Source organism: Miscanthus floridulus, chromosome 16, assembly GCF_019320115.1.
Source record: "Miscanthus floridulus cultivar M001 chromosome 16, ASM1932011v1, whole genome shotgun sequence".
NCBI lineage: Eukaryota > Viridiplantae > Streptophyta > Magnoliopsida > Poales > Poaceae > Miscanthus > Miscanthus floridulus.
This window is the reverse complement of record NC_089595.1, coordinates 35,062,120-35,087,919: the sequence shown is the minus strand read 5'-3', so window position 1 is coordinate 35,087,919 and position 25,800 is coordinate 35,062,120. Positions and strand designations below refer to the sequence as shown.

General features: G+C 47.6%; 1 protein-coding gene across 1 annotated transcript; it reads left to right on the top strand.

The window, feature by feature from the left end:
- Window positions 1-20,930: 20,930 nt before the first annotated feature.
- Window positions 20,931-22,794, top strand: LOC136511909 (strigolactone esterase D14-like). Its single transcript, XM_066505931.1, has 2 exons — window positions 20,931-21,280; window positions 22,347-22,794. The coding sequence occupies exons 1-2, from the start codon at window positions 20,931-20,933 to the stop codon at window positions 22,792-22,794; spliced, it is 798 nt and encodes a 265-aa protein (XP_066362028.1).
- Window positions 22,795-25,800: the final 3,006 nt, after the last annotated feature.

The following is a 25,800-nucleotide window of genomic DNA, read 5'->3' as shown; positions in this document are numbered from 1 at the left end:
CGGTGTCGGTGTTTCGAACAAACACCGGCTAGTAAATTTATAATTGTTGCGCGTTAGGCCCGGATGGTGCACTAAATGACACAAGGTTTATACTGGTTCGGGCTAAATGTCCCTACGTCCAGTCTACTGCTACTTGTGTTATCAGTACCGAAAAGGGTTCATAGTAGGGGGTACAAACGGTTGAGAGAGGAAAGATCCTAAGTCTCTGATGGAATGGTCGAAAGGACGCCAAGAGCTTGGTTGCTGCTTGGCTGTATGCGTGATGTGTTGTGTGTGTCAAACTAATTCTCTTTCGTGGGGTGTCCTACCCTCCCTTTTATAGACCAAGGGGGAGCCGGGAGTTTACAGCTGGGAGAAAGAGGAAAAAACCTACAGTAGTCGTCCTTCGGAGGTGCCAAGCTTTCCTTTTCCCTTGAGCCTGTTCCACTGTCATGGCAGATCATGGCAGGGATAGCGCATCCACTGACCCTAATAGGGCCATGCCCTAGCCTTGCTTCGGTGAGTGGTTACATCCCATCCTCCCCCGGCAGACGGTGCAGGGTGTCAGGGCGCCAAGCCGTGACTCTGCGGGGGGGGGGAGGGGGGGTAGATGGGGAAATGACTATACGCTGTTACTGTAGATGATGTGAGTTCTTCCTTGGATTGTAGCGGTTGTAGTATGCCTATGTTAGTATCCGTGCCTGAGGGCTGAAGGTGGCGCCTACTACACTGTGGGACAAAAGTCGCCGCCTACAACACTATTTGGGCATTGTTATGTCGGAAAGGGCTTAAAGCGCTCGTCCCATCATATCCTGATGGTACCTTCCTACAGGCGCATAGGGCATGGTCCTTGATACTATGGTTGACTCAAATGTCCTATCGTACCCTGTGCTCATCTTTACGAAGGATCAGGGTACAGATCGTCGGGTGAGGCGGAGCTAGCCCTCAGTCGTCGGGCGAGGTCGAGCCCACCCTCGGGCGTCGGGCGAGGCGGAGTCTAGCCCTTAGCCATTGGGTGAGGTGGAGTCTAGCCCTTAGCTGTCGGGCAAGGTGGAGTCCAGCCCTTAGACGTCAGGTGAGGCAGAGTCTAGCCCTTAGCCGTCGGGCGAGGCGGAGCCCGCCCCTGGACGTCGGTGAGGCAGAGCCCGCCCTTAGCCATTGGGCGAGGCAGAGCCCACCCTCAGGGGTCAGGCGAGATGAAGTCTAGCCCTCAGTGGTCGGGTGAGGTAGAGCCCGCCCTCGGGGGTCGGGCAAGACGGAGCCCGTCCTCAGACATCGGGCGAGGCGAAGTCTGGCCCTCGATGGTTGGGTGAGGTGGAACCAATCTTCCGTCATTCGGGCAAGATGCGTAGTAGTGTTCTTGTCTGACCGAAAGTGTCAACGTTTGATGGTCATTAGTTCCACCTCATTAGGTACCTCGGTATTAGGTCCCTGACAGTCGGCAGACATCAGAATCCTTTAGCGCTGGCACCAAAGAAGAGCATCGACCTCCAATCAGGGTGGCAGCCATCGGCTGGTGTCACGCTCATTTTGGGTGAGAGCGGCGCTAGTGTGACCACGTCGCTGGCCGGCGGGCACCGCCTACATTTGCGCATGTGCCCTTGGTGGGACAGGCATATGTGGGCATTCAAGGGGTGCCTTTGGAGGTCGCGAAGCAGTCGGTGATGGCTGCGATACCACAGCCAACGGCGGGGTAGATGGGGCTACCGACCATGCTTGTGGCACCGACCATGGCGGGCATGACGCAGCCGGTCATGACCCCAATGACGCAGGTGGAGGTGACGGTGGCCGTGACAGATGGGTGATAGCCGGGCGCAACCATAGCATTGCATGAGGCATTGGCGCGACCCATGCCATTGGCAGCCCAAGCAACGGCGCCTGGCATGGGCTGGACAGAGGGGGACGCGGTCGAGGGGTCCTAGAGAGTTGTGGTGCTGGGAGAGAGGTTCGCGTCCGCACCGCTGACCCATTCCATCGCCGGAGGGGTGTCTCGGAGGGGACGTCACGACGAGAGGGGTCGACAGCGCTTGGGGCTGGTGGGGAGTCGTCCCTAACCCTAACGTCGATGGGCAGCGGCTCGCCCACATGGGGTGAGCCCTTGCTCTAGTGGGTGGATTCATAGGATCCGGCATCGACACTTTTTACCCTTGACGATGCCATAGAGAGCATGGAGCGGGAGAGCCTCGATGTAGGGATTACGTCCGTGCTAGAGGCCCTAGACCACGCCGTGGGCGCATTGCGCGACGTTGTTGTTCCCTCTAGCTAGGTATTGATTGGTCCTACTTCTTGTCCTTTTTCTTCCTCGATATACTTTTTGTATCCTAAACATTGTCTCCCTGCAGTCCCTTATAGCTTGCAGTCTAGGGAAATCTCGGTTCCTTCATCAATAGAAGGAAGCCTAGGACCGCCTCGTTGAGGAGGCACGACTACACGGGGAGGTGATGGCTTAGCTTGTTGCCGCCCAGCAAAGGGTGGTTGAGTTGACTCCCCTCACTAAGGAGGTGGCCAATCTTCGGTCGTGGGTGGCCGAGACCCATCAGGATGCTAACATGGTCGAGAAGGCATTAGAGGCCCTATCAACGAGGTCACAGAAGGATGACGAAGAAGCCGCCAGGGTTAGGAAGGAGCGGGATGAGTTGCTCTTGAAGGACGCCGAAACCTGCCAGTGGATCCTTGACCTTTTTGGCGAGGTTGAGAAAGAAAGGGATCTAAAGCTGGGGGCCAAGGAGAAGCTCGCGGCCCTAGAGAAAAGGGCAATCTTGGATGCCACGATGGTTGCTCGATTGTGCAAGGAGCGGGATGAGCTAATCCAAACCTTGGAGAGGCTCTGCTCAAAACATGGCGTGGCTTGCGAGGAGCGTGACCAGGCTTTTCAAGAGTGTGACTAGGCCTACCAAGAGCGTGACAATGCGTAGTAGAAGGTCAACTCCCTCCAGGCTGAGCTCAAAAGGGAGACAACCCAGAAGCTGGTGGTCGAGAGCATTTCTACCGAGCTGGCTGTGGATCTCACTGAGGTGAGGAGAAATCTTCAGGCGAAGAGTGACGAGCTTGGTATCCTAAGTGCTGCCCTCAGAGTGGTCTATGATGACCTTGAGGTGGTACGGTCGGAGGGGACCAGCTTGCTCGTGGCTCGTGCTATCGAGATCATGGCTCGGGTGCACTAGCTCAAGAGGAATGCCCTTCGCGTCGGGGTCAATCAGTCCTTCATGATTGCTCGGTCTCATTATGGGGACAACATCGATCTGGAGGCAATGAACCACGACTATGCGCTCAGTTATGAAGTCCATGAGCTAGAGGAGATGGACACAGCGGTGGCTCCCCTTTTGTAGGACCTGGCGGACAGGATAGAAGGCATAGTTCTCCCCCGGAGGGGCTAGTTAGTTAAATAGGTTAGGCGATCGTTTTTGTAATAAGTGGACAAGTTCCGACCCTTGTGTTTCATTTAAACAAGTCTGTTCTTTTGTGTTGTTTGAGCAAGTCTGTTCTTTTTTCCTTTTTATGTGTAAGAAGGGGTTAATGCGTTCGGACCCTTCCTATTGTTAAGACCATAGAGTTCGAGGTGCGGGCGGGAAACTCTAATCACGCTGGTTAGCAAGAGTGATGTAGCCGCTAGGGCATAGGTCTATTGCAGTTCGACCAGCCTTACTCAGTCGTTCGTTTCTGCAAACCTTGCCTCTAGGTTTCTAACGTGAGAAAGGGGTCAGGCATGGTGACTGTTTTAGAAAGGGTATATATATATATACCCTTATTAGCCCCTGAGTGAGACCTGACCCTTTGTCGTTGCCGGGGTCAGGTTTCACTAAAGATCGAGAAGATGATAGCGAAACTAGTAGGAGAAAGCGTCTCTTGTTTTAGAAATGTTATTCTTAGTTTTCGTATGTACCCCTTCCCTAGGATCTAAGCCATCATTCTACGACCATGCATTCGGTCTTCTTGCGAGTCCATCTTTCCTTGAGCCCCCACGCATAGCAGGGTTTGGTCGAGGGTTGGCTCGTCTTTGTGATCGTCACCCTATCCACAGTTTCCACAACCGGAGGGGTTGAGCTAACGTCGCTTGTCTTGATGGCTCGAGTGATGAGCTCGGTGAGCTCGCTAATAGGCATGTCCGAGTGGAATCTAGGTCCATCGTTCATAACGGGGTCGGCATAGCCCTCATGTGGCATTCCACTACTCCTTATCCTGCCTCCCAGTAGATGCCCGAATCGTTCCGAGGACCGATTCAGGTGGCCCGCTGGCCTCTCCTCAATGGAGATTCTGTGGGCTTGGATCGAGGTTAGGATCAAACGAGAAGGTTGAGATGACCCTATCCGCTTCTAAGCGGGTCAGCCAAAGGCCGCTAGGGCTCATTTGCATTTTCTCCCCTGGCTCTATTTGATGCGAGGAGGCCTCGAGCCCTTTGTGGGCCAACCTTCGAACATCGGTCGGTCGAATTCCTGAGTCGTGGTCAGGAGCTTGAGCCCCCAAGCCCTGTTGGGCTCGGTAGGGGTCGGCCGTGTTTTATGCGTCACCCCATCCATGGTTTCCGCAACTAGAGGGGTTGAGCTAATGACACTTGCCTTGATGGCTCGAGTGTCGCGCTCGGTGAGCTCGCTAACAGGCATGTCCAAGTGGAATTCGAGTCTGTCGTTCATGACGGGCTTGACATAGCCCTCATGTGGTATTCCACTGCTCCTTAACCCGCCTCCCGGTAGATGCCCGAGTCATTTTGGAGACTAACTCAGGTGGCCCGCTGGCCACCCTCGATGAAGATTCTATGGGCTTGGCTTGAGGTTAGGATCGAACGAGAAGGTCAAGATGATCCTGTCTGCTTCTGAGCGGGTCAGGCAAGGGCCGCTAGAGCTCATCTGCGTTTTCTCCCCTAGCTCTGTTTGACATGAGGTGGCCTCGAGCCCTTCGTGGGCTGGCCTTCGAACCTCGATCGGTTGCCGCTCATATTGAATGAGATGACTACCACTTCATGACACGATGCGAAGTGTTGTGATGCAATAATTGTATATGCAGTGCTTGGATGTATGAGAATGGATGAATGAATGCTCATGCACTAGAAAATTAAAGTGGGAGATGGTATGGTTACCTCGATGGCTCGAGTGATGGGTTCGAGGAGCTCTTATTGGATATGTTTGAGTGGGATCTAAGTCCATCATTTGTGACAGAGTCAGCATAACCCGCATGGGGCATCCTACTAATCCTTACCTATCTCTCGGCAGTGGCCTAAGCCGTCTGATTGACTTAGGTGACCTGCTGGCTCTCCTCGATGGAGATTCCATCGGTGGGCCCCTCCAAACCCTTTTTGGGAAGGCGGAGGCTAAATCTTGGGGTGTGGGCAGCTAACTCTGATTACGCTGGTGAGCAAAAATGCCATAGCCGCTAGTGCATAGGTTTCTTGCGGCCCGACTAGTTTTACTCAGCGTTTGTTTCCGCAAACCTTGCCTCTAGTTTTTTAATGTGAGAAAGGGTCAGGCATAGAGAATGTCTACCGAATAGACATACTCTTACTAGCCCCCGAGTGAGGCCCAACCCTTTGCCGTTGCTGGGGTCGGGTGTCACTTAGAGATCGTGGAGTCGATAGCGAAACTAATAAGAGAAAACATGCGTAAATTAAGGGTGACCTGTCTCTCGACAGCGGCCCAAGCTGTCCAATCGACTTGGGTGACCCGCTAGCATAGGACATACCTTGATGGCTCGAGTGATAGGTTCAGGAAGCTCTTACCGGATATGTTTGAGCAGAATCCAGGTCCATCGTTCGTGACGAAGTTGGCATAACGTGTATAGGGCATCCTATTGCTCCTCACCCATCTCTCGGCAGCGGCCCAAGCTGTCCGATCAACTTGGATGACCCACTAGAATAGGACTTTCCTACGGAGATAGAGGATGATATCATCTCACCCAAGAAATTAGATAGGCAGGTAAGTCGGGCGACGAACTTGTAATAAATGGGCAAGCTTTTAAATTTTGTTATGGCCAAATAGATTTTTAGCCCTTCTCCCCTTTTTGTATAAAAAGGTTAATGCGTTCCAACCCTTTCCATTGTTAAGGCTATAAAGCTCGGGGTGCGGGTGAACAAACTCTGATCACGTTGGTGAGCAAAAACGCCGTAGCCGCTAGGGCATAGGTTTCTTGTAGTCTGACCAATTTTACTCAGCATTCATTTCCGCAACCCTTGCTTCTAGGTGTCGACGTGAGAGAGGGTTGGTCATAGAGAATGTTTGCCAGGTGGATATACTCTTAAATGCGTACTGACTCTTTCTGTTGTTAAGGCTAAAAAACTCAGGGTGCAGAAAAAACTCTAATCACGCTGGTGAGCAAAAACGCCGTAGCCACTAGGGTGTAGGTTTCTTGCAGTCCGACCAGTTTTACTCAGCGTTTGTTTTCACAACCCTCACTTTTGGGTCTTAACGTGAGAGAGGGTCGGGCGTAGATAATGTCTACTAGATAGATATGCTCTTATTAGCCCCCGAGTGAGGCCCGACCCCTTGCCATTGCTGGGGTCAGGCGTCACTTAAAGATTGGGGAGTTGATAGCGAAACTAATAAGAGAAATCATGCGTATATTAAGGGTAAAAGCGACGTAGCTGTTCGATGTTCTAGGTGTTGATGAAGACTTCACCGCCGATGGTCTTAAGCTTGTAGGTGCCTGGTCGGAGCACCTCCACGAATCAATGTATCCCAGCTGGGTACCCTGAAACACATGCCCTGTTTATACCCTAGGCACAAACAAGACCAACCCATTCCACTCCTGTCAAGGGGTCCATGTCTCCGTCCAAACTTGGAGTCCAAGCCCCCACACTTGAGACCTGGTCTCAATATTGTGCTTAGACCTCCACCTTTCCCTATCTCCAATCAGTCGGTCTAGAAAGAGCCAGAACCCACGATAAGAGCGTAACGAGCCTTCCCGCTCCCATAAGTAAGTATGTGCTCAGGATAATAGCGTGTGACCTGACTACCATCCATAGCAACGGACGGTCCTCAATCAACACAGGCGAAGCACGTGCAATCCGAGCCTCGCTCAAATGCCTAACCAAGTCCAGATCTAAAGTACCATTCCTCCCAGTCTCCAATTATCATCCATATATATTCCATGCGATAGTAATATAATAACAACAATAATATCTTTCCTATCTCTTGCGAGTGACAGGTAATCACTCGACTTCTACCGAATCCTATAGCATAGCAATCTACACGATCCTGACATACTAGTAGGACTCATAGGATAAGGACATATATATGCAAGTGGGTTTTCATTCAACTCCTTAAAACTTAATGCACAAGCATAAAATAAAGTGCAAAATAATAGGGGTTATGCATTGGGGCTTGCCTGGGTAAGATATAGCCAAAAGTTAGCATTCCATCATGGTGACATGATCATCAAGGCACCATCCTTTCCGCTACTTCGGTCGACTCCATGATCCATCGTTGTTCCTATTATGATATACGTGGATGCAACGCAGAGACATAAATAATCAACGACAACTGAAACTCTTAGAAATACGATTACACCTCGCAAGCTAACGAGATAACTCTAATAACTAATGAGCTAGGCTACGTATCCATGTTGTCGAATAAGGCGCTGTTTCCCGGAAAATGTTCTAGTTTTAAAATCCCAAGGTGTTTCGGCATTTTATTGATTAAATATATATTTTCGAACTAGGGCTCATTTAGCTACCTTAGCAAACTAATTATTATGGAGATACAAAAATTACAGTGAGCACCTAATAATGTTAGGAATTTACTGTGAAAGTTTCAGAGCCAACAATATCACCAATTTATCACAACAATTCCTACAAGTTTATATTTTAACAATATTAAGCATCTCAAATTAATTATATAACTCCTAAGAATATTAGAAACTATGTGAACAAAATATACTAGCAGATAGATCATGATTTTAGGAACCTAACAAAATTAGTTTCACAATTTTTGGCCAACTACATAAATTTCTATTGAATTTACAAGTTTGCCTTAGAAACTAAATTAGAAAATGCATTAGAAAAAGGAAAAAGGGCCGGTGGCGACTTAATCGGCCCAGCAGCCCAGCGCAGGCGCGGCTACGCGCGCGTCGCGGCGGCCTAGCATGGCCCAAGGCCGAGGGCGCCCATGCGCGAAGGTGGCTTTGCAGAAAGCCCCCGAGCTTTCAAATAATAACATGACTACTATGCGCACTATTCCTACCATCAGTAATCTTGCAACCAAACCCTCGGATGTTTTCACCTTTACCACGGAGAGATCCCTAGAATCCCCGCACACGTCGATGCACCGGCCGATGGCTTATGGTAGCTATGCTGGGCAACCTAGGCTCGCTACGACGGGAGTAAGGAGCTGACCACCATCTACAGCTGAACGCGCAAGGATGGGTGGCGGTAAGTGACTCGGAGGCGCACTATCGTGAGCTACAGCGGCAAGCGGCTATCCACGGCGGTGGCGCACCTGTTCCGACGAACCTACGTACGCTCAGCAGAGTAGAAGTGGCGGATAAGCATTAGTGGCTCACCGCGGTGCACGACCCACTGACGATTGAAGCAGGGGAGTGCTGTGGCGGTCTAGCCATGTGCGCCCGCACCGCGCTGTGGCGCTCCGAGCGCGGCACCGACGCGTCCACACTCTGTCGTCGAGCATCCTAGCCAAAGTAACGCGAGCACCGGATGGAGAAAGTTAAGGTGATCTCAGGGTTACTCATAATTGAATTGCTACCACTCCTACATGCCTTACCTCCCCACCTACCAATTCGGCGGTGCCCACGGTCGGCGATGAGCAAAACCTAAAATTGGCCGTGGCCAGACTACCGTTGGACCCGATGAGAGTGGGGCACCTAGGTAACTCCCCATATTACTCACTGGTACAAGGAATTGGGTTGGGAGGGCTTGAGTTGGTGATTTTAAAGGGGAGAGGAGAGCGGCGCACTGCCACCCCCACGTCGCAGGGAGTGGCCTCGGCTGAGGTGACCCAGCCAAAACCCGACAAGACATGGCATCACGAGGTCACAACCGCACGAGCGAGGCCAAGAGTCGCATTGTTCAATGCTCGAGTGGAGCCTTTAGGGGTGCCTATGCGGCCATGTGCAGGTGGCAGCACGGCGTCGCGATGCGGCAGGAGGCGGTACGAGCAGGAGCAAGGTAGGTGAGGTGAGCGGCTGCGAACGCGCTATAGGGCGGGGCAAGGTGATAGGGAAGGCTAAGTGCAGTCTTGTGCGTGACTTGGTAGTACGTGCACACGGCGCGGGGCGGTGGCGGCCAAGCCTGGCCTGGCGCACAGCCGGCTGACCTCCAGGGCTGGCCCACGGGACTTGGCCACAGCGAGGCGAAGGCGTTGCGCGGCACCAAGCGACACGCGTCAACGGCACATGGACTGATCGGCGGCAGCCACCTGGCCACAGCCCGAGCTCGTCACCGGCAGCACACTCACGCGCGTGGTGACCGCGGCCTCAGGTCAAGAAACTGGGAACGATGCCACACACGCTTTTTAAAGCAGGCCAAAAACTGCTCATTGATTCGACAAAGGCTCAACCAATTCTATAAACCTAAGGTCAACACTACCAGCTAGCTAGCGAAGCAATCGTCATGACTAGGGAGCAAAAGAGAGAGAGAGAGGAATGCCAACACGAGCTCGTCGCACTGAACGTCAGTTCACGAACAGAGCACCAAATCATGGTTCATAGCGTGTTCTAAAGAGGTTAGGGTAAATTTGGAGCGGACAACGTGACATCCAACACAACTTCGACATACACCAAGCTCAAGTGCTTACTTAGAAGCAACCAACAGTACAAAAACATGGATCTAGTGTTTACAAAAACATGAATCTAGTGTTTAAACATTTTAGTTAGAATTTAAATGCTAAAATAGCATTGTCTACTACCCTTCCATACTTAGAAAAGTTCAGGATTTCAGTTAGGGTTAAGTAGCCATTAACTCTTTTGTCGTAATTTTTAATAGGTCTAAACCTTGTTAACTTCAACCAACAAATACTTCATGCAATAGTCCATACCTTATATTAACCCATAGGAGGAAAATATTTAAGCACCATTTAACTATTTTGCTGAATATAATTCGCCAAAAATGATATTTAAACAATAGTTCAAGTGTTTATCGACTTAACAAAAACAACTTATCTTAACGTCAAATTTGATTTTTGAGCTCTCAAGAACATTAGTTAACAACAATTGTTTTCACAAATTAAAGTTGCATCTTCAACTACACCACTTGCTCATCCTCTTTACTTAAGTACCACACATAAGTTATATTTTATTTTTGTTTGTATAAATTGTTTTTCGTGACAAACAATTAAAATGACTTATCTTATTTTTCTTGTTAGGATTTTCGTTAGCACTTTTATGTACTAAGCAAGTTAACTTGATATTTATTTGAGTCCACAAAAGTGAGTCACATAGGATTCGCTTATCATTTCATGTGCGTTATTAATTTTTAAAACTCGAAAACTTGTTTGGCTAATCCCTCTCGGACCTAAATCTCAGTGCTAAACAAGCTCGTACCATCAGGAGTGTTACACTTTACATATATAACATAAATTGCCAGTACATACAAACTATTTCGAAACACATGCATCATAGTCTTATTTCATAGATCTCATCACAAGTGGCACAACAGTACAAACCAGTGAAAAAACTAAAACTGAAATTACCGGTGACTAAAAACGAAATTAACAACCAGAAAATAAAACAAATAATTGAGAAAAAAAGAAATAAGTTATTATATAACTAATATGTAGGATTTACGAATGCATTCAAACCTAAAAGAGTGACTAAGAACTGAAACAAAAAAAGCATTAAAAACATGACTGAAAACTGAAACTCAGTTATTTTGTAGCAACTTATGTGTGTAATAGTGGCACGCTTGAACTTATCAGCACTACTTTTCAGCCATAAAATAGTGTTTTTCTCTCACAACAAGTCAACATCAACATCAGTAGAAGCCTTTTTTCAGCCAGATTTAGGAAGACATTCTAACGTAAAAAGGGAAAAACAAATCTGAGAGAACTGAGACTAAACAAAACTGAACTAAGAATGAAACAGAAATAAGAGAACTGACACTGAAACAAAACTGAGTGGAACTCTGAACTGGAACTGAACCTGAACCTAAACCTAGAACCTGAACATGAAAATTAAGACTGAAATAATTAGGGAAGAATGAAGTATGATAACTGTAATTAAATACCGAAATTGGAAAGATACACAGAGGAAACTGAAATAGCTAATACTTAAATTATAAACTGAACTGAACCGAAACTGAATGCTGAAATTAAATTACAACGAACCTGAACCTACAACCTAAACACGACTGAAAATACAACAATCAAAATAAAAATTTAAATTGAAGACTGAAATAAAAAATAGAAATTAAAGACTGAAATTACATACTGAACAACATGGAAATAATGTTCAATCTGATGTCCATCAATTTCTGGAAGCTCGTGACATACATCTAGTACAGACAGCCTTATTGGACCAACACAAGCAAGAAATCAGAAAAAACTAGGGTTCAGGGTGATGCGACAGGCGAATCACTCGGCATCAACATCACAGCACCATGAGAGAGCGGTGGCGTCGAGCTCCTGCTGCAGAAAGCGCTCGAGCGCCTTCTCATGCGCCCAGGTCTAGATTGTGAGGTCGAGCTTGGCGTTGAGGCCGACACCGAGGATGACGACGGTGAGGAAGGAGGTGCAGTAGCAGGGCAGCTCCCAGTCCTCCCACTTCCGCGACTCCACTAGCGGCGGCGACGAACGGTAGAAAAGGTACCCCATGGGCCCGCTCCTCGTGGCCCGGAGTCGTCCACCGCCCTGCGCCTTCGCCGCCACCGCGCACGTGGCATGCCCCCCGCCGCCGTTGCGGCCATCGAGATCTCCCGTATCGATTCCGCCAGTGAGGTGCGTCGCCTACAAGATATGAAAATGGTGAAGCTGTGCGGCCTGTGAGAGCGGAAATGGGGTGTTGTTGCACCGCCCGTGGGCTGTGGGCTGCGCGCGCGAGCTGGCCTGCGTCGCGCGTAACGCATTAGAGTTTGCGATTCTTCATCCCACGGCTGCCAGGAAGGGGAAGGTTTTGAGGGCAAGTTGTCAGCCCAGCCCATTTGACAGCCCAAACAAAGGCCCAGTTTGCGAGAATACGAACAGCGAGAACGCAAGCTGCCGGACGGATGGGATGACGGCCACCGGAGGCTGCGTCTCGCTGCTGCCATCTTGTTTTTGGCAGGGAAACGGTCGGAGCGGACACGATGTCTACAACAAGTATACATTTGTTTTGATATAGAAAGAACGTGAATCCATATGTGAAGGCTATTTTTATGATGAACGTGAGCACTAGCTAAAGTTATTTTGGCTAATGTTGAGTTTGTCGACAACTAAAATTATCTAAGAAAAGCCGATCCTAAATTTGTTGAGAGAGCAGCTAGGCCGGGTTTCAAAACCGACTAGGCTGGATTTGTCAAAGTTGTCAAAATACGTAATGGACTTCACCGTTGTGCTAGCTAAATTAGGCTTGTCCGGGTTTGAGGCTAGCTAGGCCAGGTTGAGGTTTGGAAGCCGACTAAGCTAGGTTTTACGGGCCTATCCAAGATTGAGTTATATTTTGATGCGTTTTGCAAGGAATTTTGTACCCTCATGGGATGAGATCACCCTCTCCTTATAAATATAATAGACATGGACGATTGAGGTGCCCAACACACATAGTAATCGTCAAACAATCAATCTAATGTCTACCTCTCTTTGCCGTAATCTCTTTTCAACGTTCATGTTGTTGTTCATCGCTTGACCCAATGACCAGTGGCGGAGTGTTGGGGAGGCTTGCTGGCCGACCTTGGGACGATGATGCCCTCGGACATTTCTCGGCAAAACCCGAGGAAATCAACTATGCCAATTCCCAAACCTGGCTAGACCGGTTTTGGCAAAATCGTGCTGCCTCATTTTGTTTGCGACCTATACAATCTAGCACTTGTGGTTGTGATCGATCTTTATGTCAATAAATAAACTATCCAAATTAATCTGCTGTGATATCACTCACTCGGATTGTAATGGTTGTTTGGATCAGAGCATGAATGTTGTACAAAATATTTCAATTTAATGGTTGTCAAATATGCACTAAAATACACTGAACTCACTTGGATTGCTATGTATTTATTACCTTGTTTCGGAACTAGCAACATGGCCTTATTTGGGCCCAATCAGTTGATTGTGTCATATTCACTGGGGCCAGTCTCAATAGGAGTTTCATAAGAGTTTCATTTGCATTTAATAAACTACCACATAAGCACTCTCGATGATATGACAATGATTTTAAGAAGAGAGAGAAGAAATGAGTTTCATGGGGATGAAACTTTCTTAGTACCATTACTAACTCTCTTTGAGTCATAAAATTAAATGTCAATAAAACCATAGAATGAAACTCCCCATTGAGAGTGGATATTATATTCCATTCATGTTTCATTTCACTCTATATGACATGGCATTTTTGAAAACAACGCCATAAAACTCCCCACTGAGACAGGCATGATACACCTGTTTTCTTCGTGAGCCGTGCGATGAAGAATGGAGGGCATCGGGGAGGGGCAAAGTCACATGTGACTTTCCTTCACCAAGTCAGAGATTTTGCACCGAAATCTCGCTTCCCTAGAAGTAAAACTGTCCTAAATTTGATTACGTTTATTAAAAATAGTATTAGTATTTATATCTTCAAATATGTTAATTATGAAAATATATTCTACAACAAGTATACATTCCTAAACTCTAAACGGTAAACAGTCGGCCACCTACTGTTTAGCCATTATTCGGGCGTCCATTAAACGGGCTAAATAGCCAATTAAACAGGCTAAATGGACGATTAAGCGAAAACGGCGTACCACTGTATAGCGTTTACACAGTGTTTAAACGGGCTAAATGACCGTTTAGGTGAACAATGCTTGTTTCAAATTTAAGTTGTTCTAACATTTTTTGGATACATAGTTTTTACTATATATATTTAGCCATAGCGTAAATCTATGTGCATAATAAAAGCTTTATATCTAGAAATTAAAACATAACAACATATAATTTAGAATGGGGAGAGTAATAGTTTTCATATATATTTGGTCAAATTTGAGATTGTGTCACTCTTGGGGAAGTGAGAATTTTATTCTTTTTGGATCAGAAAGTATAAGTCGAATCAGAAATAGATATATAATACTAATATAATTAATAATTCTCATGAGCTAGCTAGCTGACATCTTTTGTTTAGTTTGATCTATCACTACAGCAGACGCATGCTTTGCCAAGTGTAATTGCACTCGGCAAAGAAGGCTTTGCACTCGGCAAAGCCTTTGCCGAGTGCTGCACTCGACAAAGAGCTGTTGGCATATCCCCTCACGGCAAAGGCTTCTTTGCCGAGTGCCGCATGTTGGGCACTCGGCAAAGAATTTCCCGAGTGCCACGACGGCACTCGCAAAGAAAAGCCGCCGTGATGGCCAGGTCACAGTGACGGCCCCTTTGCCGAGTGCCACGCGTCGGCACTCGGCAAAGAAATGTGTTTTTTATTTTAAAAAAAAATGCTTTGCCGAGTGGCTGAATCTGGCACTCGTCAAAGCTTGTTTTCTTTTTTTTTTTAGATTTTCTTTGCCGAGTGCTGTAGGTAGGCACTCGGCAAAGCAGTTTGTTTTTTTGAATTTTCTTTGCCGAGTGCCTTGACAATGGCACTCGGCAAAGTTGGGAAGCTCAGTGTCCCAGGTTCCCAGCTTTGCCGAGTGTCATGGTCATGACACTCGGCAAAGAAGTGAAAAAATTCAATTTTTTTTGGTTTTTAGTCTTCCATCGTTGCAAACAAGATATACATCATATATATATATATATATATATATATATATATATATATATATATATATATATATATATATAACACAACTATATATCACACAAATATATACAAATGTATATCACAATCCACCACAAACACAAACATAGCATACAAGTATCACAATCTCGACTCCCAAGTCCAAAGTCCAAACACACAAGCATAGTTCACAAAGTTTACAAGTGCATTATATCACAACGGCTGCTATTTGAAGCTCACGGCGACGGTCCGGGTTGGGATGGCCCAAAGTGTGATCCCGATGACCCTCCGAGGTGGTTCGACGCCGCCCCCGATTGATGCTGCACAAAATAGAAGAGATTGCACGTGAGCGACAAGAGAAGAGATAAATATGCAAGATAAATATCCACCACTACCACCACCACCACCACATCACCGTCATCACCAACACTTCACCACCAACACTTCACCACCATCACCACCACACCACCACCACCATCACATCACCATCATGACCACCACCACCACCACCACACCACCACCACCACCACATCACCACCACACCACCACCACCACCATGACCACCACACCACCACCACCACCACTAGGTTTCTATAGGTTTCACTAGGTTTCTCTAAGTTTCAGCATAGAAAGTAAAACTTCGTACTTATGCTCATCGGGGTAGAATCAGGACGTTGTGGAGATGGGTCTAGAGCAAGCAGCGTCTGTGGGATTGCCCAACCTTGTTGCTGGCCAATTTGCTGCAAGAACTTGATCATCTCGGCCATCTGCCGCTGATCTTGCTCCCACTGGGCCTCCAAAGCCTATAGCCTTTGCCGCTCGACCTCCCGCTCGGCCTGTAGTTCCTACACCTGGGCCTGCAGCATTTGACCCCAATGTTTCAATAATGCATAGGTAAGGTATATAAAAGTTAAAGAACAACGAATGAAACAGGAATGCTTACCTGGAGTGTCGACACCGCGGTTGGCCGTTGGCGTATGGGCACGCTTGAGCTCGTGCTTGATGCTCAGAGCTGGTGGAGAGGAGTAGAGGTCGTGTTGAGGACGCCGTCGCCAATCCAGAACCGCCCATGCTTCTTGCCTTGCCCGACCCTCATCACGAGCTGAGGATCAATGCGCTCCTCAGTTCTCGGATCGTAGCCTGGCCCATGGACTGACCTTGCTGCCTCCGTGTACGAAGAGAGGCAGGTGTGGACGCTGGAGTTGGTGTACGCCTGAACCAGGGCATCTGGGTCGTACTCGATGTCGGTCGTCGCCTTGCCCATGTGAGCCAGAGCATATGCCTTGAGTTGACCAACTGGCTGGCCACCGTGTGCATCTGACTACGAGAAAGACTACAACATATGGTTAGAAATGATGCAGAATTGATTACGGCTAGATTAGAGCAATGACAGAGACTTACATATGCCTTTTCATATTTGCTGAGGCTACGACTGCCCTGATGGTGAGGTACACCTGGCATCTGTAAACGCCTGTCGTGGGCCTCCTCGTGCTTCTTCTGTCAGTCCCCATCCAACCAGGTGTCCACAATATATTCCCAGCAATCGGAGTGGGTGGCGCACCAGCTTGGAATCGCCTACAGGACATCAAGTAGACGACATATCAGAAGATCAAATTAGGCATACTTAATCTCAAAAGAAATGAATATTCATGTTTTGTATTTACCTGTATGTACTGCTCCCTTGTCAGCGTCATCCGTCTTGCCTCCTCTTTGTTGACACGCCTGAGTAGGAACTTGGCGTTGTAGTCTATGTGGGCCAGGATGCGGGACTCGTAGTGCAAGTCCGTGACACGCCTTTTACAGGAAGCGTAAGCCACCTGATACACACTTTCCTCCTGTCCCTCCTGGATTCTGAAGAAGTCCTACATAAAGACACAAGGTATCTATTATTTTATTTCAAGAATGTCCAATGAATGCGAGGAATTGAGGAATGTAGTGCAAGAAAGACTTACCCACAACTCCCTAATCACCCGATCTGCCTTGTTTCTACAGCGGATGCCATTATGATCTGGAGCATCCTGCACGAGGGCATAGTGGTCGAACATTCAGGCCGGCTGCCAATCCCGATCTCCTTTCCTAACCAGGCCAGGGAAGTGTTCCTTGCACAGAAGTCCCAGGGTGCCATTCACATTGCGTGCCGGGGCCGCCTGGTCCACAAGCACCCAGTTCCTGCACAAGTGGTCCACAATAGTTATTAGTTGTTATTATAGTTTTTCAACATATCAAATGAAGAACATATGAAGTTACTTACTTATCGCCCTCGGGTGCAATCAGTGGGCGCCTCTCAACAGGTGTCGGTCGCTTCAGGAGCTTTGCGGGACCTCGCTGGTAGGGCTTCAACGTACCAGAGGAAGTGGAACCCCCTACCGTCGCCGCCTCCTCGTCCTCCATCGCTAGAACCGCCTCCTCATCCTCCGTCCGTGGACCCCGTCCCCGTCCACCGTGTGCTGATGGTCGTCGTCGTGCATAGGGTTGCATGAGGAGCTGCGCCCATGGTCAGTCAACGGCTCTCACATGGGCCTGCCTCTCGGCCTCCTCGGCCTCTCTGATGCCTCTGCCTCCTCAGCCGCCGCCATGTCCCTCCGGTTGGTGTAAACCGAGGGGCAGCTTCTCCTAGTGGGCCCATCACCTGCAATTAAAAAGAGTAAACCAGTAAGTACAGATAAACGAGACGTACTTAGTAAGAGATGCAAAATAAAGAAAATGTAATTACAAAATAACATAGTATTACATGTATTTCTAATATTCTTCATGATCGAGATTATCTGGACGATAGGTATCGTCATCACTATCAAGATTGTCCAAATCCTCAACAGCCTCATCCTCATCGTTGTCATTGCCTAGTCGTAGTCCGTCAAGCATTTCCAAGTCCTTCGGATCATGCACCTCATTTGCAGCGTCATCGTCAACAACCCATTCCTCATCTGCTTCTATTTCGATCTCTCCGGTTAAGTCTATCTCAAGCATTCCTGGTAACCCCTCTTCTTGTTGATAGAACTCTCCGTCATGCGTGTTTGGGTTCAAGTTGTAATCATCAGGGTTTGGGCGAGGTAATCTACCGTGTGGTGATACCTTGTGCACAATATACCAACCCTAAAAACGTGGGTCGGTTTTGCAAGCATATGGACAATAATAAACTTGTGTGGCTTGTTGAGCCACAATATAGACATCTTCTCCTGGATAGAAGAAATCCTGTCGAGTTTCGACTATCCCAAGTTGATGGGACTTTCTCGATACTGCAGGATCAAACCACTGGCATTTGAATATGACATGATTAAGTGCTTTGGAACCATGGTAGTTGAACTCGTATATTTCTTCAACTGTCCCATAATACTCCTCCTGATCAGTGCCCGGCGTAAATACTCCGGTATTCGTGGTCCTTGGATTGGGACGACTCTGCTCGTACCTTGTTGTGTGGAAGCGATATCCATTCACGTCATAAGCGTTAAATGACAAGACCTTATAGTCAAAGCCATTGGCCACCTGTCGTAATTCAGCACTTATAGACACATCCCTTTGGCACTGCAAGTTCAAGCAGGAGAGAAATGAAATCAGGCAACTTGGAATGTCAAACTTAGTAAGAGCTAAGTTGGCCCGTACCTTTTTTTTAAACTATGTAATGAAATCAGGCGAACCATGTTGAAGAAGGGTCTCTCGTTCATGGTCAGAAGGTGGCCTTGAATGATGCCAGGATTCATCAAAAAATTCTCTGCACCGACAACTTGCAGTGCCTGGGTTTTAGGCATCGTACGTCACAACTTGCTCGAAAACTTCTAAATTTTTTACCACAGCCTCTACATGCGATGACACGACACCTCGACAAGTTTCATGATTTTCGAACTTCGTTTGCATTTTATATAATTAAAAACACTTTTTTAACAAGTTGGTGGTCAAGTTTCGTGAAACAGATGTTCGAAATTTCACGAATGTCCCTGCACACGGCCTCAAAATACACTAAAAAACATGAATACCATTTTTTGAATCGCTAAATTCTAATATTTCATGCACCTGTAGTTCGAATTTACTTTTTCGAGAAAAATTCAAGTAAACATAAAAAATCAAAAAAATATAAAAAAGTCATAGAAAAGTTCTAAATTGGAACATGTGCTTCAAGGTACTGTATAAATGCCACAGAAAAAATTTAAAAACAAAAAAAATAAAAATAAAAATACTTTGCCGAGTGTCGCAATTGGCACTCGGCAAAGGAACCTCTTTATCGAGTGCCAGGCTTGCAGCACTCGGCAAAGACAGCACATTTGCCGAGTGCTAACGGCCAGCACTCGGCAAAGGATATGAGGGGTCACCGGCGTCGCCTGAGTTATTTTGTCGAGGGTTATTCTTTGCGGAGTGCCTGGCACTCGGCAAAGAGGACGTTTGCCGAGTGTCCCTCTTTGCCGAGTGTTTGACACTCGGCAAAGATGGCCTTTGCCGAGTGTTGGCTTTGCCGAGTGCGGCACTCGGCAAACTGCCTCTTTGCCGAGTGCCCGTGTTTCGACACTTGGCAAAGCGACGAGCACTCGGCAAAGAGCGCGTCTCCCGTAGTGTATGCATGTATATTGAGAAGGAACATTCCATTTGGCCTGCTGAAATAGATAGATTCTAGAACATGCATGCAGGCATGGCTGGCCATTTCCGATACTGTATGCTCGCACTAACACAAAATCTGGCAAACATCAAGTTCGTATTGTCCGGCCTGATTTCTCTGGATTTAAGTAGCCAACATGTGTTTACACAGTCCTTTGATCAGGTGATGATTCAATAGTATGTAAACTAATTGAATCAAGTAACATAGAACTTTATGTTTGAGTAAATAACGGCAAGACAATGACATTGTTTTGATTATGATAATCCATTGTTTCCAGACAAGTAGACGGAGATACCATATCATTGGATGCGACAATAACGTCGTTTCGAAGAGTTTGCACTTAGATTTTGGCCGCCCAACTATTCAGAGATGCTCTTATATAACTTAAAATTATATATGGAGGAGGCTGATCTTTTGTTTAAGAAAAAAAAAACAATAACTTGCCAATCTGTGTTGCAGTTTGTATATTCGGCTCCTGACACTGAAATGACCGATGTCATTGTGTTCTCCATTTTACCTATTTATTATATTTTTATTTGCTTTCATCATCTCTGAGATTCTATGTCCTTGAAACTATATATTAGCTAGGCATTTTGTTTATTTCATCAGCTTAAGCTACAAATATAAAAATATATAATATCAGAGCAAGGTGTACTCTTCTCTTTTTTTTTTCTGACCGAGTTATTAAAACTTGTATTTTGAGTGCTTTGATTAGGGGAATCATAATAAGCTTGATCTGCTCGACCATGGATACCAGCTTCCTTTGGAAATTATAGGTCAGTTTTTTTTTAATGAACGGGTGCGATAATGCTGATTTGAATTTTATCATCATTGATAAAGAAGAAGAAGAAATTGTATAGGCCAGCGCTTTGATATAAAAAGTTTAGACGGTTGGGATTGTGTAAGTTCGTGTTCTATTCTAAGGCCACTTAATTTGCGCCCAAACTAATGCAAACTAGCTAGCAACACTACACACATGATGCTCCTTTAAACTAAACACACTTTAATTAAGCAGATCAAGAACTTCTCCTTAAAAAAAGAATGAACCAAACACACTTGAGCTACGACAAAAGCGGACCATCCGAAGCCCTAGCCCTGGCGCGGATGGGAATCTGCCGGGTCGCAGTCACGCGGCGCAAGGCGCCAAGCAACACCTTTTTCTGCTCGGCGTCATGGCTGATGTGGACACGAGGAGGCCAGTGGGCAACATCAGCAGTTGGTGATGAGAGACATGCTGGCTCCTCTTGTGACACCCTTTGTTGCCACCCCGGTGGCTCATGCAGCTGTCCATGTCCCTCTCTCTCCTTATACAATTCCGTCCTCTCAATGTGCACTGTGCAGTGCAGCCCTTCATCGCTTCCATCTTCATCTCGCTGTCGATCTCTCCGCTCGATCTTATCTAAGTGCCTTCGATCTCTCGCTATAAATTGACATGAAACGTAGCTCACCCGTGCCTCCTCATCGATCGCCACAGCAGAGAAGCAGCTAGCAAACTGTGTAGTTGTAGTAGCTGTCTTAGTCGTAGCTAAGCTAGGTAAGCTTTCCTGCTGTCACTAGGAAGAAGATGAACGCGAGGGTGTTGGGCAACGACGGCGGGGAGACGGTGGTGCTGGCGCACGGGTACGGCGGCACCCGGTTCGTCTGGGACGACGTCGTCCCGGCGCTGGCGGCGAGGTTCCGCGTCGTCGTCTTCGACTGGAGCTTCTCCGGCGCTGCCGCCGCTGGCGGTGGTGGCGAGCGGTACTGCTCCTCGTACTACGCGCTCGCGGACGAGCTCGTGGCGCTCATGGACGAGCTGGGGGTGCGCCGGGCGGCGTTCGTCGGGCACTCCATGGCCGGCATGATTGGTTGCATTGCGTCCGTCGCGCGCCGGGACCTGTTCAGCCACCTCGTGCTCGTCGGAGCGTCGCCAAGGTACGCCGCCGGTCGAGACCACCAGATGACACTTGGAACTTGGAAGAAACCATGCATGTTTGCAAGACTTTCGTCAAGCTAGGACCTTGATTAGCTTGACCTAATAAGCATATATTATTTATGTTTGTTATAACCACGCACGTAAATCTAACCCGGCCGGTTTCTAGTCACTGGAGCGCACGGAGGGTTTGATCTCATGATCTCATCTAATCCTTACATGTCATCATTGGTGAACCTAGCTAGACTCTTGTATTTTTGTATAAAATTAAATTTCCATGTTACTTACAAGAACAATTCAATTTCTCCACTTAACCCAAAAAAACTTGGCTCAATTGACCCCCTAAAACAATTTTAGTTAGTGAAATCTACCCCTAATAACAAATTAAATTTATCTTTTTTGTTTCTTCACGAGTTAAGTTTTTTAAGTTTGAATTGTGTGTGTGATGATTGAGAGCTAAAAATAATGGTAACCAATTCTTAAAGTTTTCTTTTTCTAACATACGATATCCGCTACTAAAGATTTTAGTTGGGATTCCTCTACATAGGCGGTACTTTTTCACCTCTACAAATCGAGACGATTTGGGTGTCCAATCGCCTCTAAAATGGTATTAAATTGTGAACTCAATTTGTATATGGAGATTTTTTTTTTGTAAAAGGACTGGGATTGGACTAATTTGAAATTTTTTAGTTATAAACTGAACTGAAATTTTTGCAAAGCATACAAACTGGATTGTTCTGGCTAATAAATGGATATTTTCCATGTTATACAGTATTAGTGCATATGGACACAATAGAGCTTCCATGAAAGCATCCATTAGTTGATGTCTACGATATTTCAAATCAGGTCATCATTTTGAGCTATATACTATGTAGTACGCCAAACAAGGATGTATATGTATGTCTCCGCGGTCACTATCTCGAATACTTAATCAGCATTATTTTGAACCCCAAACTTGAGCATGTCAAGTTGTCAACGGACCAAACAACCTGCCGTATATAGGTTTCTCCTAACAAACGGTTATAGTAGGGTTAATAACAGACTGCACTTTTTTGTACTTTCGTATAGGTACATCAACGAGGATGGCTACGAGGGCGGGTTCGAGCGCGGGGACGTGGACGCGATGTTCGCCGCCGTCGACGCGGACTTCGCGGCGTGGGCGCCGCGCTTCGCCGAGGCCGTCGTCGGGGCGGACCACCCGGGCCCCGTCGCCATGTTCGCCAAGCAGCTCGGGGCGATGCGCCCGGACGCCGCGCTCGGCGTCCTGCGCGCCGTGCTCACATCCGACCTCCGAGGCGTGCTCCCAGACGTCGTGGCGCGCTGCACCATCGTGCACTGCACCCACGACGCCGTGGCGCCGCTCGCCGTCGCGCGGTACATGCAGCGCGCGCTGGCAGGGTGCGGCGGCGGCGGCGGGGCGGACACGGTGGTGATCGAGTCCTCCGGCCACTTCCCTCAGCTCACCGCGCCTAAGGAGTTCGTCAGGGTTCTAGAGGCCATCCTGCTCGACAACTGATGATCGAGTTGGCTAGCTACATAAATACGAGCCACGGGTTTCGATGCAGTTGAAGTTGGTTAATTTATGTATGATGCTTGGTTAGGTTGCCACGGGTTTCGATGTAGTTGAAGTTGTTTAATTTATGTATGATGCTTGGTTAGTTGCTTGCTCGTATGTAATCATATATACTAATTGCTCTTAGTTGGTTTGCTCTATATTTGTGTAACATATGAAGTTTGAGCTGCGAGGAATGTAGTATCATGGATGTAAATGTAATATACACAAGAATGGAATAATTATGTGTGAAATTTTTAAGAATTCCATGTTGGTTTGATCCAATGACTATTGAAGTCGGTTGATAGCGGCTGGCGGGCTGGTGTTTATAACACTTTAAACTGTGTTTTCTTTTTTGATACTAGCGTTTTATTTCGGTCATTGCTTTTTTTAAAGGGATGGTTTTATTGATTCGTATCCATAACGAGTACAAGTTACGTATAGGAACCTGATAAAAAGAAAATTGCATTGGTGCTACCACAGCATCAACACCCATGTTCTTCCTCTTCTATGACGAACCGAAGCTTAGGCATCCTCAGACGACGAGATACAGTGCTGAAGGGCCATCACAATTTTTGAAGCCACTACGAGCAGCTCCTCAAAATCGCGACGCTCCAAAACCACCGAACGAACAAAGGCAACCTCGCCATATGTGAGAAAAAAAAACATTTCCTCTTTTGAAAAAGGATGAGCAACACCACCGAGTACCAACGGAAACTGGCAGACCGAAAAGTGATCTTAACCACATCTCATTGCTGCTCCGTCGAAGAGGACGATAGATGCCACATCATCCTAACCGTAGAAGCAGGGGAAGAGAATAGAAATCCCATAGAAACATTGCATATGCACTACCATGGTTAGAACTAACTCTAACTTACATAAGGGTGTATTTGGTTGAGCTGTGGCTGTGGGAAAAAGCTACTGTGGCCTGTGAGTTGTGGGAAAGCTGCTGTGGGCTGTGAGCTGTAGAAAAACTGAAAGCTGCTTGGTTAAACAAGTATAAAATATACCTTCTATCTTTATCTCTCTTGAAACAACTATGAAAGAACTTTTTATTCCACTAATTTCGAAAAGCAGAAAGCTAAAAGTCAAAAATAGGGTCAAACCAGCTTTCAAAAATGTACTACGAAAAAGCAACTACTTCTAAAAAAACAACATCCAAAAACAGTCCCTTTATTGAGCTTTTGACTTTTTAGATAAAAAACCAAAGCCAAAAGCTCAACCACCCTAAACTACTTATTAGGAGGGTATATACAATCGGACTTCAGATCCTGGTTCACTGCATCTCAGGAGCCAGGAAGACTACCGGAAGTAGTGCAGGGAACCAGCAGAATGCACCAAACCTGAGAGTTCCCCTTTTTGCTGCTACATCGTAGAATGAAGGAAGAAGAGCCGAGATGCCCGCAAGCGACTATTTGGGTGGGAAAAATTTTCTATGCGACGGCGTCGCACCGCGCTCCCGTGCGACAACCTGTAAGCAACTGACACGTGTTCCTCAACTTTCTGTGTTCTTTTCACGGGGAAAAAAAATCTATGCATACGTGATGCAGACCAGGTCCCGTGCAGCACCTCTCCACTATAGGTGAAACGATAGGAGGGAATGTGCAACGACGGTTGCCCGCGCAGGTGCGCGAGCCAAGTAAGCCTTGCGCATTCCAACTCTTTTCATATTATTTCAATTTACGCGCCCGTGTTCCACGGTGCACAACTGCTCGTGAGTGGGCGTCATTATACCATGATGCGACTGGGGAGGCCAACCGGCCCCCGAGATCGTGCGCGGAATGACCCACCGCAACCACGACCCGCGTCGTGCTGAGGAAACCCACTCTTGGGCCGGCCCTTAGAAGGGCTCGAGGCCACAGAGGAATAGGGGAAGGGTGAGATGGGCCCATGCAGCTCTAATCGGTGGTGCGGAGCTACACGGCCATCTCTCTCTATGTTCGAGTCATTCGCTTTGAAGTCACTTGGGTTGACCCTCTCTGGGGGAGGCATCTTGTCCTCTGACTGCTGTGGAGGTGGTCGGGGACCGATGGCTTTGACGACCGATGATTTATAGAACGTCTCTCGATGAGGCACAACCGAACTCCACGTCGATTGGGGAGGATATCGGGTCCCGCTCGAATGGCCCATTGACCCTGACGAGGTGCACCACTCCGACCGCATGGTTACGGTGGACATGCCTCTCCCCGCATGGGGCGAAAACAAACCTGCCTATAACAGGACAACATGACCTCTCGAGGTCGGCAAGGACACCAGCGAAAAACGGAGTCAGGTCCCCACGACCCCATAAGGAGTCAAGGCCAAGCCTCAACCAACTCCTCCCTATGTCTCAGGTCCAAGACCTAAGGCTAGCTCCGGGGACTCACAAACCTCTCTGGGCGAGATCCACGAAGCAGACGGTCGGGCGACGCAGCAGTGTCTTCCTCGTGAAGTGATGCGGAGCCCAAAGCGTGATCACGACTCGGTCACATGGAAGAAACAAGGAGGTCCAAGACCGATGAACCAGCACACGATCGTAGAAAACCTTAGGCCTGTGCAAAAAGAGGTTAGGGAAACGATTCCTCGTTTCATCAAGGCAAAACGACCCTTACGGTGACCCTAGACCGAAAGCGCAACCCCAATCCCGTAGCTCGAGGGCTTGCTACGATCACAAGGGGAACCCAAACACATAGAAAAGAGCGATCTTTTCACCCGACTTTCATAAGGACAAGAGCGGTTGAGCCGCTTTTAAAGTACTGAACCACGACGCCACCACCAAGGCGGCATCGTTGGGATCCCCAAAGGTGCCTGCTGTAAGTACAAAAGGGAAGAGACGAGAAATCGTCTCACATCCCTTCTCGTAGCACCACAACCTCTGGGGCAGAGACGCACGGGGAAAGGATGGGGGCGCGACCAAGCCCATGGGCCACCACCATCATGCTTCGAAAGCATGATGGGGAAACCAAGGCACGACAACGCCTCCCCCGAACC